At 38.5% G+C, this 17,027-nt stretch overlaps 1 protein-coding gene across 1 annotated transcript in view; it reads right to left on the bottom strand.

Annotated features, from left to right (window-relative positions):
• Nucleotides 1-17,027, bottom strand: part of lrriq1 (leucine-rich repeats and IQ motif containing 1) — a 180,313-nt gene that overhangs the window by 63,060 nt on the left and 100,226 nt on the right. The window contains exons 18-20 of the mRNA XM_043709694.1: nucleotides 6,125-6,241; nucleotides 4,331-4,417; nucleotides 2,478-2,617 (exon numbers count right to left, since the gene is read on the bottom strand). Coding sequence (XP_043565629.1) covers nucleotides 2,478-2,617; nucleotides 4,331-4,417; nucleotides 6,125-6,241 — 344 coding nt within the window. The remainder of the gene's footprint in view (nucleotides 1-2,477; nucleotides 2,618-4,330; nucleotides 4,418-6,124; nucleotides 6,242-17,027) is intronic.

Raw genomic sequence — 17,027 nt, 5'->3', positions numbered from 1 at the left:
TTAAAAGGATAGACAGATTAGATGCAGGTAAGATGTTTCCCTTGGTTCGGGGTCTAGAACCAGGGAATACAAATTAAAAATAAGGGTGATGTCATTTAGGACTAAGATAAAGAGTTTTTTCTTCATTCAGAAGGTGGTAAATCTTTGGAATACTCTAGATCAGAAGGTTGTGGAAGTTAGTCTTCAAGGTTTTTTTTTGATTATCAACGACCTGAAGGCTAGTGTGGATGGGGTGGGTCAAAGGCACTCAGTTGTTCAATCAGCCATGATCATACTAAATGGAGTAGCAGGCTCAATGGGCTGAGTGACCATTCCTGCTCCTATATTATTTGTATCGTCTGCAGTAAGGACCATATAAGCATCTGGCTAAATTACAATATTGTTATGACCACTGCAAGAATGAGACGAGGAATGAAATTGGTCCACCCTCTAACCTAAGTCATAATGTAAAGCTTGCCAGTAGCAGGTTTCCTCAACCCTAATCAGTAAATGATACAGTGTGGGGGAGGTTGGGTTTGCTATTATAAATGAGGGGGATAATTTGTGTGTGATTTAACACAGCATTCCAACTCCATTAGACAGTAAAAGAAAGTATAAAATTTACTTTGCAATTCCATGGAAATGATTGCAGCGTACATGGCACATGCTTTCCAACAAAAATAGAAATGTAGCTTCCTACGAATTCAATTTGTGTGCTGAAATGTTGCCACTGCTGAAGCAGGTGGGTGCTTCAAGTGCTCAGAATGGATTTGACCTTTCTCTCTATTAACAGGGCAGTAGGGCTTCCAAATCCATTTTGAGGCCATTACCTTCCTGTTAACACCAGATTAAGGCTAGTGATAATCAACCCCATCTGTTTAGTTACAATTTCTCTATTTTTCTTCCCTCTGTATGGTTTCATATTCTTCCTTTTCAAATACATACATAATTCCGTATCAAATTAGGCTTTGTCTTTGCTTCTCCAGTCAAACCAGTTGAAATCTTCTGCTGTTGTTGGTGGCAAACCTGGGGTAGAAAGGTCACGCTAACCCCTCCTCTCACTAGTCTTCCCATGGCCCCTTATACTGTACACACTAAGCTATGGCACTTCCAGCTATGAAGTGGCATGGATAGAGCATGAGGAATGAGGTTGATAACTTTTTTAAAATTGTAGTTGGGTTGAAGTACCACAGCACCATGGTGAGCCTTTTAAATAATACACTAAATAATTCAAGTTTCAATTATGCAAATTGTTCAATTATTAGCTATATATTTTTGAAACTTCATGATCAGCGAGTTTTGAGAAGATTTGTAACTCAGGTTGAGGTTCTGAATATAGGTTTGCTCGCTGAGCTGGAAGATTCGTTTTCATGATCAAATTCAAAATTCCACAAACATGAATGAGGAAATATGCTCAGAAAATAAAGAGAAAACATGTATAATCTGCAGTCATGAAGAACTAAAACCTTTAAATTAATGTTGTGTATCAGTTCTTCTACCAAAAATAGCAACAATGTGGTTAACTAGTACCTGTGCACCATATAGATATACAATGTATGAACATGATCATACAAGTTATTATCTGATGATTCTACCACCATGTTCAAGGAAAGAATTTATTGTCTCTTGTTTTGGAAGTTTGAAACATCTTTAACACATAGAGGTTGATTTTTAATTGCTCGTTGGCGCTGGGAATGGCTAAGGATGTGATTCGACAATCATGTTCTGAGAAGGTGGAACTGCATCCCACTGCCTCCACAATAAGTGGCAATTTTCAAAGAGAGGGAATGGGGAATCCATCCACTCCAATTAACAGACCATTAAGCACCTTGTGGAGTGTGCTAATGGTTCATAAAGATCGAGAAAGTGAGGTTTAATATATAAACTGCCAGACCTGACCAGTTTGGTAAACACTGAGTGCCCAGATACCGGGCTAAAAGCAGGCAGAAGTGAAAAGTTTTTTTTTAAAGTTGAAACATTTTGGGATCTGGGATGCCTTGAAACAGTTCGAGTGCATTATCTTTCGTTTTACTATTGGGTCACTTTTCTATTGGAGGAGAAAGTGAGTCTGCAGATGCTGGAGATCAAAGTTGAAACTTTATGAACTGTTCAATCACTTTTCTATTGATCGAGGCTGCCAGTTCTCCAAGGTGATATCTCCAGCATGGCAGTCATCTTATTTTGTTATTCATGCTCGATGGCAGCTACAGCACCCTGATAACACTCAGCACAACCAATAGGCCACCAAGCTCACCTCAAGCCCAATTAGGATATCTAAATAGGAAGATCATGGGTACAGGAGCTGCATAGCTGTAGGGTGGGGTCAGAATGCAGAAATTATCCAGACAATGGGTCCCTAACCCTGAATTAAAAATCAGCCCATAGGGTCCAATCTTATCTCATTCAAGACACCTTTACTCAGAAAGTTACAATCTGGTCCTCATTGTAGCCTTGCAAAAAAAAGTTTCATTATTGTTAAATATTTCATCAGTTTCTACCTGGGAGTTTGCACAACACTGGTAGTCGCTGGTGAAAGGGACGGTGATCCAAACTTTTCAACACTATTGATGTCATCATCCTGCCATGCTCGCTGCCGTTGCCTTGGCAAACCAAATAAATCAGTGGCTTTATGAGGAGCCTGGGAAATATTTACAACACAGCTTAATTTTGAAGAAATCATTACAATATACTACATTTTAAGGCATGCTTAAACAAATCATTATACAGACATTCTATTTGGGAAACTATTTTAACGGATTGATAAATAGAGGACAATGCCAAGTGCTGCTTTTAATCTTGTCATGTTGCTGCAGAATTCATTTTTGCATACTTGGGTCACCACTGTGATATTTCTTATTCTTATGTTTCCACATTCATTCCTAATTGTTCACAACATCACAAGATAATCATGGAGAAGCAAGACCATCAGGATTGCCTTATCCCAACCTCTCTCAATTTCATTTCAATTAATGTTCTAAATTTACCTGTAATGTACTATTAGTTATTTTATATATTTATTGAGGACCATTTTAAAAGCAAAAAAAAACCCTGCGATTCAGAGAAAAACAGAGTTCGGGATAAGCTATTTCCAACAATTTTTCATTGTCTTTACAAACTTGAAACATGTTCAAGACATTGAAAGCGCTTCTTCTTCAAAATAAAACATTTTTTAAGAAAAAGGTCCTTCTCTATGGAATAATGGATAATTGCCATATATCTGGATGGGAGGATTTTGACCACTGGCATAGTGTTCTTGATTCTTAACTAATTGCCATTTTGGAATTCTTTTTTAATGCACAAGTTCCAAGAGGGAGAATACTGTAATGGAGATAGTTAGTCACAGCAAAGCTGGGAAAGAAGAAAATAGCCAATGATAAACATAACATTATACCAACAAAAAATTGCAAGCGTGCAAGAGAGTTTAAATGCCTTCCAAGATGACCATTGGTGAAAACTACCAGAGTAACTTCACAAGAGAAAATCTAGTTAGAAAAGGATTGTAACAAAAATCCAACTGCAAAGCAAAAATACTAAAAGAAAAGCAAAATACTCAGCACTCCTGTGTGTGCAAAATTCTCTTAGCAATGTCAAAATGTGAGCTGGTAAATATTGACTGGCTTTCAAGTATTCTGAGCATGTTGCTAGGGCAATACTTTGTATTCTACATGCCACCCTTACATCACCACTTTGAGTGGAATTTCAAGACCATAACAGGGTTGTTTAATCCAACTTGATCGTATTGCTTTACCAACAACTGAATGTGTTCTTACTACTGAAATACTCCTTGCCCAAAGTTAAAAATTTCCAGTTTAAAATATCAAATTTGTGAAGCCATTCTAAATATATAGAAAGTACTCAAGCTTCCTTTCATATGGATCAATTCAACTAACCTTTTTCCTCTCCATATAACTGATATATAAATTGAAATGCAAAAGATAAGCAGAGAGACAAATCAAATTGCTATTAATTAAGATATTAAAGTTTTGGTTTATTGCAGTTCTTCAAATTGTTATCTAAGTCTGTCTGAAACGTTGCTTCTGTCTTTTTTTACAATTACAGTATATTTTCATTCATTGTTTTCTAATTTTGTGCCAAATTTACAGCTGTTGTACATCACTTAATTACCACTGCAGCATAAAGGACTGAAAAACAAAATAAAAGAACACATTTTTTAAGTAATTGGGGAAAAACATCAGTGACAAATTTCATCTGTTGCAGTGATGGTGTCTAGATATTCTGAAGTAATTAATTTTTACAACTTTTTATTTCTTGATTCATTATCCTAACATTCCAGCGAAGTTCTTTCAAAATAGAAATGGAACTAATTGGTTTCTATAATGCAGCACATTACCTTTAGTTGCTGATAATGGTTTTCAGTTGAGAAAGCTTGGGGAGAACTTGCAGGCTCTGAGGTTATCCAGTCTTTGTTCAAAGTGGTCTGAGTGAAGAAGCAGGTTTTCAGATAGGATTCAATAATTGGAGTGAAATAACAAATGAAATTATCTTACCTAAACTATAAGAATCACTGGTAGTAAAGCAGGATTATTCACATGGACTTCATATTCATTGTATGCCAAAGTCATTTTTTCAGGACGCCAGTTTTAACCTGACAGAGGCACTTTTATTAATATACTGAATGTCTTTATTGTAAAATGTATTTGGCACCAGTAGGATTATGCATCCTTCAAAGTGTTTTGGACTTCACTTATTTTGCCAAAAACAACAATGCTGTCTTCAGGTTCTTTTTTAGGAATTTCATCATGTTCTTTTCCCAATAGAATTCCATTTCTAAATGAAATTTATAGCTTGTTTTGCTTAGCAAAGCTGATTAGCTACAGTTGGCAAAAAAATTATGGTGGTAATTTCTGTATCCAAAAACAGACCATAAAATCTAAATTGGCCAGTAGTGTCATATCATGTGATTTTTTTAAGAAAACATTTTTTGCCAGCAACCCAGTCAGTATTGCTGCCGTAATTTCATGAGTCAAAGTGTCTTCTTGTAAAACAGAGGAAACTGAATGGGGCAATTACTGTTTTCCTGAAACCTTTCAGGGATCCTTATTTGTTGGCAAGTTAATTTATGATAATGCTACTTATTACAGAAACATTAAGATCCAATTTCTGGAAATCTTGCTCAATTCCTGGTGCTACCCAATGACGGGCATGAATCACTTCGCTTAATCTTTCCTCACAAATATGATTTTTCTATTTTCTTGGGCACTAGGTAATATAAAATCAAATCACTTCAAAAGGATGCACCTAAAATTTTGTTAAAATGACAATGATAGTTTCAAAGTACAGATTTTAGTTTTCACTTATTAGCTACTTTTGGTCACTTTTACACAATCAAGAGAGCCACTTCCTTTTCATCACCCTATCCACAAGCACTTCCAAGTTCCTTGTCTGCAAAACAAGGGATGATCTTACCTTTCTACGTCATATCCTCAGTGATGAAAGTCAAACATTGCACAGCAAACAACAGTTTGTGGCTTGTAGCACCTGAAGTGCTATCAAGCAGGGGTTTAAAAACAGCACCAGCAGTGTGAAAATTGCAAAGTTCCAGCAAAGGTACGCAGTTCCACTTCTCCTAATGCTTGATTCCATGAGCTATGTACCACATAAGCCAGTTCCATGATGAATGTGACACAAAAATAGGACCATGATGGTCACGCCTCATAAATCGCACCAATAAGAACACTTTGCAAAAAATGGCAAAATTCAGCCCAATGACTCAACAAAACAAAGAGAAACCAGCTGTTGGAAGCCGGGAGTACCTTCGGACAGGTTTCTGTAAAGACTGCAGTTCTGTGGGGAATCATGTATTAAGAAACTAATAAAGGATATCTGTTCTGTAATTTCAGAGTATTAGTTGCTTAATAAATTCATTCTATAGAAATATATTTTGTTTATTTCACCGTAAAAGTCTCAAGACTTGAAATCTTGTGTGATCTATGTAAGTTGGTTGTTGGGAACCATCTACTTTTTAAAAAAAATTTATTGTTCTCCCTGACCATCATAACAATTGATATGCACGTACTTTAAATATGAATGCATAAAAGAGAAAGGTTATATAACTTAAATCCATATTCATTATTTAAAAAGGAACGTCTAGCTCTGAGGAATAAGTTTTTGGATATTTATTTACCTCATCAAATGTAAATTCACTCAAATCAACTTCTTCAAAGACATCCTCTTCCTCAGTTTGAACAGCTGCTAAAGCATGAGACAACTTCTTTCGTAGGAGACAGCCCCGCCAATGTGCCTAAATTAAATTCACAATGCATTTAATTGTTAAAAAAAATTGAAGTGATGAAATATAAATAATCTGAAAACAAAAGAATGATAGCATTTGCGTCAAACTGAACATGGGATTATCTATTTTGCAGAACAATAATATAATAATTTTGAGACATAAGTGAGTAAAGGACAGTACTTTTAAAATGCCATAAGGATTCCATCACCTTGTCTATAGGCTGTAGGGAATGTTACAATCCCAGCATCACAGGCTGAAATTTTTTAATTATTGTACAATTCTTTCAAAACTCATTATAGTTGATAGCAAAGGCAAGAATAAAGTACAAAAGAGCTGAGGAATATTTAGGATAAATCTTTTTAATTGGTTTCATAGATTTCATGTACCTAAATTATGAAATAAAAATGTTCTTGAGAAACTTCTTTCTTTCATATTCCTTGTACAATTTGTTGAAATAAACATTTTAACTAAAGAACATAGGAACTCAAGCTTTATAGTAAAGCTAAATTGTTTTATTATGTTAAAACTGATCTAAGTAAAAGAGTAAAACTTGCTCAGATTTTCTCTCTCACGCACAAATACAGCTTAGAGAGTGGGGAAGGATGAATCAGTAAAATTATAATCTCTAAATGTTAAAGGAATTAACAGTTTGTAACTTAGTAACTAGGCTAGCTTCAAGCTGAATCATAGAACATAGAACATGACAGCCCAGTACAAGCCCTTTGGCCCTCAATGTGGCGCTGACCCGTGGAACCAATCTGAAGCCTATCTATCCTACACTATTCCATTTTCATCCATATGTTTATCCTAGAACCATTTAAATACCCTTAAAGTTGTGTAACAGTACTACCCTTCACAAAACCAAGTTGACTATCTCTAATCAACTTATTCCTTTCCAGATGATTAGAAATCCTGCCTCTTATAACAAATGTAATGTTCACCTGCCTCTTATAACCTTTTCCAACACTTTACCCACAACCGAAATAAGGCTCACTGGTCTATAATTAGGAGGGTCTCTACACCCCTTCGTGAACAAGGGACAATATTTGCTATCCTCCAGTCTTCTGGCACTATCCCTGTAGACAATGACAACATAAAGACCATAGCCAAAGACTCTGCAATCTCCTCCCTTGCTTCCCAGAGAATCCTAAGATAAATCCCAGCCAAGGGGACTTACCTATTTTCACTATTTCCAGAATTGCTAACACCTCTTCTTTGTGAAACTCAATCCCATCCAGTTTAGTAGTCTGTATCACAGTGTTCTCCTTGACAACACTGTCTTTTTCCAGTGTTTAATTCATATAACGCTTCTCCTATCTCCTCTGACTCCACACAGCTTCCCACTGCTGTCCTTGATTGGGAAGTGCTTTTGCCCGAAATGTCGATTTTCCTACTCCTAGCTTGCTGCCTGATCTGCTGTACTTTTCCAGCACCAGTCTAATCTAGACCCTAATCTTACTCTAGTCATTTTTTCATTCCTGATATACTGATAGAAAGCTTTAGGGTTTTCCTTCATCCTAGCTGCCAACAATTCTATGGCCCCTCCTCGTTCTTCTTAGTTCTCTCTTTAGGTCTTTCCTGGCTAATCTGTAACTCTCAAACGCCCTAACTGAGCCTTCACGTCTCATCATAACATATGCCTTCTTCTTCCTCTTGGGAAGAGATTCAACTTCTTTCGTAAACCACAGCTCCCTCACTCGACCACTTCCTCCCTGCCTGACAGATACATACTTATTAAGGACACAAAATAGCTGTTCCTTGAATAAGCTCCACATTTTAATTGTGCCCACCCCCTGCAGTTTCCTTCCCCATCCTAAATCTTGCCTAATCACATCATAATTGTCTTTCCCCTAGCTATCACTCTTGCCCTGCGGCATATACCTACCCCTTTCCATCACTAAAGTAAACATAACTGAATTGTGGTCACTATCACCAAAGTGTTCACCTACCTCCAAATGTAATACCTGGCCAGGTTCATTATCCAGTACCAAATCCAAGGTGACCTCGCCACTTGCTGGCCTGTCTACATACTGTGTCAGGAAACCATCCTGCACACATTGTACAAAAACTAACCCATCTACTCAAACTATAGTATTTCCAGTCAATATTTGGAAAGTTAAAGTCCTCCACAACATCTACTCTATTACTCTTGCTCCTATTGAGAATCATCTTTGCTATCCTTTCCTCTACATGTCTGGAACTATTCGGATGTCTATAGGAGTCTCCCAACAGGGTGATCTCTCCTTTCCTGTTTTTCACCCATACTACCTCAATAGACAAGTCCTCAAATGTCCTTTCTGCCACTGCAATACTACCCTTGATTAACAACGCCACAACTTCCCCTCTTTTACCATCTTCTCTGTTCTTACTGAAACACATAAATCCCAGAACCTGCAACAACCATTCCTGTCTCTGATCTATCCATGTCTCCGAAATGGCCACTATGTTGAAGTCCCAGGTACAGGTTCACCCACTTTGTTCCAGATGCTCCTGCCATTGAAATAGACACACCCCAAACCACCTTCCTGCTTGCTGGTGCACTCTTGTGACCATTAAACCATATTTCTGACTTCACTACTCTCAATCTCCTGGACACGAACTACAATTTAGGTTCCCATTCCCCTGCTTAAACCCTCCCAAAGAGCCTTGCTGCTTTTGCTTAGCGATCTTCTACTTTCAGCATTGAGACAATTTAAAACTGCGCATGGACAATGCAACTGTTCTTCTGGAGACAAAGCTATGGAGTTCAGTTTCTCCTTTAATTTTTCTGTGTGATGTACCTGGAGAGAGATAATAGCAGAGAGGGACTTCACACCATCAAGTTGGTGCGAGACAGTTTTGTTGAGAAAGTATGTGTTTAAAACATCAAAAGTGTTGTACGAATATACTTTCCAACTGACCAGACATTAAAATATGATCACGTATTAATTTGTAACTTGATTAGCTCAGGTCTCAGAATTCCCCTTTTGAGCCAAGGTCCCATCGTTGAAGTTGTTAGAATTGAATGGCTTGTCTCCACCTAGTTGAGAATCTAAACTGTTTTCCTAATGGAATAGGAAATATGGTTCATTCATATTTCAATCAGGTCATTGTCTTTCATGGGCTTTTGTAGGCATGTCATCTCTATTAGATTGGACTGTGGAACAATGCAAACTATGTTGCCATCTCAGCTGTGAACTCAAATGAGTTTTGTTTCTATTTTCAAAAGATCTGCTTTTAGAAAGTTCAATTCGTGTTTTCAGTGGTGGATTAAAATCATTATTTGACAAGAAGGCATATCTTCATGACAATCATCTTCAAAGTTCTTTGTGATGTTGAATGTAATGGATTTCTTCACAGCTAATACTTCAATGATGAGAGCTATTTCCTCTGTTCTCAGAAAAAAGGAGGCATTCCTGTTCTCTGCTCTGCTCCATCTGTTACAAGACAGAGGCAGAATCAATTGTTTGTATTTTAACCCCCTGAAGTTTCCAGCATTTTTTGTTTTCAGTACAGATTCCAGCATCTGCAGTAATTTGCTCCTACATCCTGTTTGCATGTTGTGTTTGCTACAGTTAAATAGGTGAATATAAGATAAGGGGCAAAGTCAGATGTCACATAGCACTAATCACAAGCTTTCAGAGCACTGCCCCTTCATCAGGTCACCTGACGAAGGAGCAGTGATCCGAAAGCTTGTGCTTTCAATTAAACCTGTTGGACTATAACCTTGGATGATAACCTTGGATGATAACCTAGTGTTGTGTGACCTCTGACTTGTCCACATCAGTCCAGCACCAGCACCAACACCAACACATCATAAGTACAGGGAATGAGAGCTGGGTGAGCACTGGTAGGTATGAGAATGTGATGGTGCATCTGGGTATATGGTGCAAGTCCAATGTGCGAGGGAGAGCTGCTGAGCAAATGAATGATTGGGGGGTATGGAGGTATATATGATGTCACATGAAGATACATTCATTGACATTAATCACCCACACCAGTTATTACACACTAGTTATCTTTTATGACCACCCACTTTTAAAACGTTATAGTCCATTAGCATCTCAATGTACTCATCTGCATGGATAAATATTCATTATATGAAGCACTTAAATTATACAATTTTCATTACAATAAAATAATTACTTCAATCAAGTCAATGCCACAAAGGAATTCTGTGGCACAAATTTACATTTGTTTAAAGGTGGCATGCAACAGTTGTGTCAGGTCAACAATCTTTTTTGGCTCAATTCTGTAGCACATGGAAGGAGCAGGAGAATGACAGCTTGTAGACAGGCTTGGGAAAGGCAATTGCGAGACAAGGTCTTGAGTGAGGTATGAATATGGAAGAATAAGAATGAAATCCAGAAGAAGAGAAGAGAGTATAAGGATGCAACAAAAAAATGGGGTATTTGCTGACCAACAACAGAGCCCACAACTCCAGCTGCATGCAGCATTAGGAGAGGAAGATGTTCAGAGTGCAGATATTCAAGTAAGGCATCATAGAATGTGGTCACTGACCCATCACTATGTCATCAGGACAAAAGCTAACTACCTGTTGTCAGAGAGACAATGCCAGAGACCACTGAGTCTGCACCAGGATGTAGTTATTGAAATATGTGAAATTGTCAGGCAAGTCTGCACTCACATGGGTTCAAATCCATGCCAGTTACTTTCAAACTGACTGTGGTGTTCAATATTTGTGCCACTGGTGCTTTTTGGGGCTCCATGGACATTACACAAAGATGGATTATGAAGGTGACCAATGGTTTCTCCAGTCTTATGAATTAATTTGCCAATCATTTCACAGATGAGGAGAGTTAGATGGTGAGGTGTTGGATTTAGTGGTGACTGCTCATTTCCCTCCATGATTGCACTCACGCAGGCATTAGAGCCCACAGTGATCAGCCAGTTGCATTTTTGAGTCACAAAGGCCTCAAACGTGCAATTAGTCTGTGACTACAGGCAAAGAATCATTGCTGTATGAGCTCCTTTCCCAGGGAGCTTTCATGATTCATACTTCACAGCTTCCAGAGCCTGTTTGAGCCCCAGCCCAGGTGGATGGCAGGATTTACGAATGAATACCCACCGTGTGATCACATTTATCTATGCAGCCTGCCACCCGGACTTTAGATTTTAATGACAGTTGAGAGTGAACTGAGTCTCGACATAAGAGGGAAAGTTTCAGTCACTTCAAGATATGCCATCCAGAATGACTCATTACAACTAATGTACCACCCAAAAAGGTTGCATCTATGTGTAAATTACAAGACTAAATATGTGACAGAGAAAGAAAAGGAAACAGAAAGCAGCATTCCAATATAACACTGTACCTATTATATACTTGCTGTAGCTTTTATAGGTGTACGAATTATAAAGATTCCTTTCTTCCAGTAGAAAATGTATATCTGCATTTCAGTCAGCATTTTTGAAAATGGTATATAAACAACCTGGATGATGAATTTGCGCATGTTTAGAATTAAACTTTAATAGTAAAGTTATCAACTATTTTACTTCAGAGAGAAAATTGAACAAAGTGAACCCCAGGAGTTTGTTTAAAGAAGCAGATCCAAATTTTGGGTCTCTGCACCACCAACAAAAGAAGTTCTCAGGTTGGTGCTGGGAGAGTAGGAATGGGGGGGTGGGGTGGGGTGGGGATTAATATCCAGGTGAGGCCCTTGTTACTTGTTTTTGGTACAAAAAATAGGCCAGATACACTTCAGCTTTTATCAATAATACAGAAAGCAAACTTTTGAATCATAATGTATACACTGCTCTCCATATCAGATAATGGAGGAGTCCATGTGGCACATGTTCAATCGTGACTTGGTAATTTGAAGATTAACCACCTTCTCAGAAAGCAAAACACTAAGTAAGCAAAAAATAAAACTGCAGATGCCGGAAATGTGAAGGAAAAAAGCAACAACTGGAGAAACTCAGCAGGTCTGGCAGTATCGAAGGAGAGAAAGCAGAGAGTGTGTTTCAGGTCCAGCAATCCTTCTTCAGAACTGAAAGGTACATATGCTGAAGATAGAGAGGATGGAAGTAAGCAAGAGGTGGATGTGAAGCCCAGAGAGCCCACTGCTGTTTTCTCTCTGTCCAGCCAGCTGCATTCATTCTTACTGGTGGCATCATCCAGTATAGAAGGACACCATGAATGCTGAGCCACTGAAAAAGCTGAGGAGGCCACCCCAATGTTGCCTCAGTCCATCTATGCTGCAAGGTCCTGTGACTGAAACTGCCTCTGCAGTAAAGCCAGTGAACGCCTGTAGGTGAGTCCCAACGGGCACCATGATAAAGATGCAATCCACAGGCAGTTCCATCAGATGCAGGTATAATGAAGCAGGCTACCTCCACTTCATAATTAACCACAGGAAGAAAGTACCTTGTTGGACTAGAGATCAGCAATAAGGTGTCACATCATTCATTTTAATTGATGATTACCTGGGTAATGTTTTATGCATTTGTTTTGTCATTGATTAATTTTGTTGTAACAGTAAGTCAGAACAAAATCTTAAATTTCCTGCCAAATGCTTCCTTTGAGGCCCATTAATGAGCTAATAAACATGGTCAAAATGTACATAAATTGGAAGCATTCATGTGGAGTTCCTGTGGAACAGTGGTAGTGTCCATACCATTAAACCAAGAGGCTGAGATTCAGGTCCCACCAACCTAGAATTTGTGTTGTTATACATCTGAACTGGTTGATTAAAAATAACTGGAAGCATGTGGGTTTCCAACTTCCAATCATACACCCACTGTCCCATTGAAGAAAGAATCTGAAGATTGTGGGATCCAATGTGCATTCTGGGAACATGATTGTCAAATTCTATCTACACACGATCTCACTTCCACTGTCAATTGGAAAATCTAGCCCCAGAAATGTACAGTGGTTCAAATGCTACCCATCACTCTCAATGTTCCCGCTCGAATTAAGCTAAACCAAAGGGCTAGCAAAGCCCAGGATGACATCAAAATGCAAAGATCAAAACTGATGTTTAGTAACAGTAGACAAGGTTTAGATTGAAAGTACACAGGTGAAGCCAAAACAAGTATACAATTTGAAGAGAGACTAAAAGAAAAAAAATGGTGGGTTAAGTGAAAGAAAAACAAAGGATTTTATCAACATAAAATGTAAATGGTTGATTAATGAAAGGGTAGATCTAACTTGTGATGAAAACAGCATTCTTCTGGAGAATGCAGGGATGTTTTGCCTTTGTTTAAAGAGATACAAGAGACAGAATAATTAAAATAGATTTGACAGGAGGATAAATAACATAACACCTAAATAAAAAAAAAGTGCAGATGCTGGCAATCAGAAACATAAACAGAAACTCCTGAAAAGGCTCAGCAGATCTGGCAGCAGCTGTTGAGGGAAATCAGAGTTAAAGTTTCAGGTTCGATAGACCTTCTTCAGAAGCTAGGAAAGTGTTGGTTTTATGTTGAAGATAGGATGGAGGAGGGGGGAAGGAGTAAACAATAGGTGGAGATGGAGCCCAAAGATAGTGAAGAACAGATAGACAAAGGACTAGATAGTGATCGGCCTGGGAGGGAGAATAGTGTAACACATATGTTCAGTAGGAGAAAGGGGTTAATTAAGCAACTGTACGCTGCAAATCAGAAAGAATAGGAAGGAAGTTTCAAGACCAAGAAAAAAAATAATACTCATTAATAGACATATGGAGGACTAACAAGATTTTTTAAAAAATTATTAAACAGCAAAAATGTCTTTAATTTTTTGAGAAAATCAAATAATATTTATAAAGGAATCCATTTGATGTTAATAGGAACTGCTATGTGATTAATCACCAAGATCCATCTAGTTCATTTAAAATGTAGAAATGGCAAACCAGCATTTTTGGTTACAGGATTTGCGGACTGGATAAAGGAGGTGTTAAAATGGCAGTATTGCTATAATGATTAAAGAAACAATCATAACTGAGAGATAAGATTGAATACTAGAGGTTGAAACATGGATTGAAATGAGAAACAACCACATGGTTGGAAGTATACTATAGATGTCAAAGAAGTAAAAGGGGGCTGGATGATCAAACTTGTCAATAAATTGCTGAGAAGTGCAGAAACAATAGGGTGGTAGTATTAGTTGCTGATAAAGTCAATTTTAAAGGTATAAAGGGCACAAAACTCTTCAAATGCACTCAGATCAAAATTTTAGGCCAGTTTGTGGCAAGGAATAATTCTGGATATTATAGAAAATTAAGATGGACAGGTGCAAGACACATCAGCAGTGCAACATTTTTGGTGACACTTTTGATAATACTGCTAGATTTAGCATAGCTCTTAGAAAGGATAAAAATAGATCAAGAGTGTTGTTAGAGTTGCACCCAAACAGGCAAGTGGAGATATTCCATCACACTCCTGACTTGTGCCTTGTAAATGATGGATAGGCTCTGGGGAGATAGGTGGTGACTTACTAGCTTCTGACTTGCTCTTGAATCCACTGTGTTTAAGAAGCCAGTCCATCTGAATTACTTGTCAATGTAACCCCCAAGATATTGATACTGGGGTAACACCATTGTACGTCAAGGGATGGTGGTTGATGGTGGTCATTGCCTTGCACTTATGTGGCACGAATGTTACTTGCCACTTGTCAACCCAAGCCTGGATATTGTTCAGATCTTGTTGCATTTGAACATTTGAGAGGAGTCGTGAATGGTGCTGAATATTGTACAAACATCAGCGAACATTCCCCATTTTCCGATTTTATAATCGAGGGAAGGTCATTGATGAGGCAGATGAAAGTGGTTGAACCTAAGACATTACACTGAGGAACTCCTGCAGAGATGTCCTGGTACCGAGATGACTGACCTCCAACAACCAAAACCATCTTCCTTCGTGCTGGGTATGATTCCAACCAGGGAGATTTTGCCCCCTGCTTCCCATTAATTCCAGTTTTACTCGGCTCCTTGATGTCACACTCAGTCAAATGTGGCCTTAATGTCAAGGTTTGTCACTCTCACATTACCTGTGCAATTCAGCTGTTTTATCCATGTTTAAACCAAGACTTTAAAGAGATCAGGAACCCAAATTTGGCATCAGTTTGCAGCTAATAGGTATTTAGCTCTTGAATTTTTGTTTTTCCCAGCTCAGTATAATAGACAAACTGCGGGTTTGTTATTGTCACCTTGTGATTACAAAGACAATAAGGGGCTGATATCCTCTGCTCAACTGCAATCCACCCTCTGCAGATTATGTTCCAAATTGTAGAGACATTTTGTGTTTTTCACTTGGAAATATACATGATGGAGGAAAATCTGCTGTCCTTTTGTGGTCTGGTCTATAAATGACTCCAGACTCATAGCATTGTGGTTGACATGACTTAGCAAACTAGGTCAAGGAAAATGATGGAAATGCTAGCTGTGCCCAAATTCCATGAAAGATTAAAGAGAAAAAACAAAGAAAATGTTCCAAATATATATAAAGAGCATAAAAGTGGGCATAGTTCTTAATGAAACACTTCATACCTGTCTTTCAAAAGAGGGGTGAGGCAGTATTTTAGGGAAGGGGGAATATGAAATATTGGATAGCATTAACATATTGAGAGGAAATGTTCAGGAGTTTAGCACACTTAGAAGTGAATAAATTGCATGAACTTGGCATAATTTATCTCAGATGAAGCAAATAGTGGACTCTAACTGCAATTTTCTAATCCTGTTTGGCTAAGTCATGGTGCCAGAGAACTGGAAGACTACTCATCCTGTGCCAGTGCTTATAAGTGGAGGAAGTGGTTATGTGATGGTCACCATAACATCATTGGTGAATAGATTATTGAAAGAAAATTGAGGTGAAACTGTAAGTCATAATTTAGAAAGGCACAGATTAACCATGCAATGTAAGCAAGAACTTGTTACGTGTTAGAACTCAAAAAGCCCAGCTGGGGTTTATTGTTGAACATTAAAATAGAGCCACTACTCGTGGCATACAGCGGCTAGGTCCTGATGTAGGGCTTATGCCTGAAACATCGGTTCTCTTGCCTTTCGGATGCTGCCTGACTTGCTGTGCTTTTCTAGCACCACACTCTTGAATTGGCTAGTTCCAGCCTGGGACCGATAGTTCTGCAGATCCATCCCTGGGTCTGCTTTATATTTTCTAATCAACCTGTTCCGAGATTTTTTAAAAACTCCTTTGAAGCAAATAGGACCTGAACCCAGGTCTCCTGGTTCAGCAGAAGGGACACTACCACTACATTCTTGGAGCTCTTCTTGGTCTACTTAATAGATATTCTTAATCAACCTGTTCAGAGATGTTATCACAAACCTCTGGAACAGGAAGGGACTGCACTTCCTTGTCTAGAGTTAGGGATACCACCAGTGTGCCACAACAGCCTTTTGGGTCTGATATTTTTTATACATCTGGAAGTGCTATCAGACACAACCAAATTACTTTCCTATCACCAAACCACCATGAATTTATTTTTCGCTTTTAACTATTAACCATTGCTGTAGTCACCCGTGCAGCCAATCAGTAATTATACGTGTAAAGCTCATTTTGGGTATTGCGAGCCATCAAAAGTGAAGTGGGTGGGGGGTAAAGCAGGAAGGGGCTAAGTCAAAATGGAATTGGAGGGCGAAGTAAAGCAATCTGATGCCCACCTCTCTAAAGGCATTGACAGCATTGATGGACACCATGTGCTCCCTGTCCAAGGACACCCAGGCACCAACATAATCATGGGAGAGGGGCAGCTGGGTCTGCTTTATAAAGGGCTCAGGTGATGAGTTCTTTCTGGACAGGCCAGTTACCAAAGAAACTCATACTCGCCAGGTTCCGGGGGAAAATTAATTAAATTACTCCCCAT

The sequence above is a fragment of the Chiloscyllium plagiosum genome, chromosome 19, assembly GCF_004010195.1.
Source record: "Chiloscyllium plagiosum isolate BGI_BamShark_2017 chromosome 19, ASM401019v2, whole genome shotgun sequence".
NCBI lineage: Eukaryota > Metazoa > Chordata > Chondrichthyes > Orectolobiformes > Hemiscylliidae > Chiloscyllium > Chiloscyllium plagiosum.
Note: the sequence above shows the minus strand (reverse complement) of the source record. Positions and strands in the feature narration are given on the sequence as shown.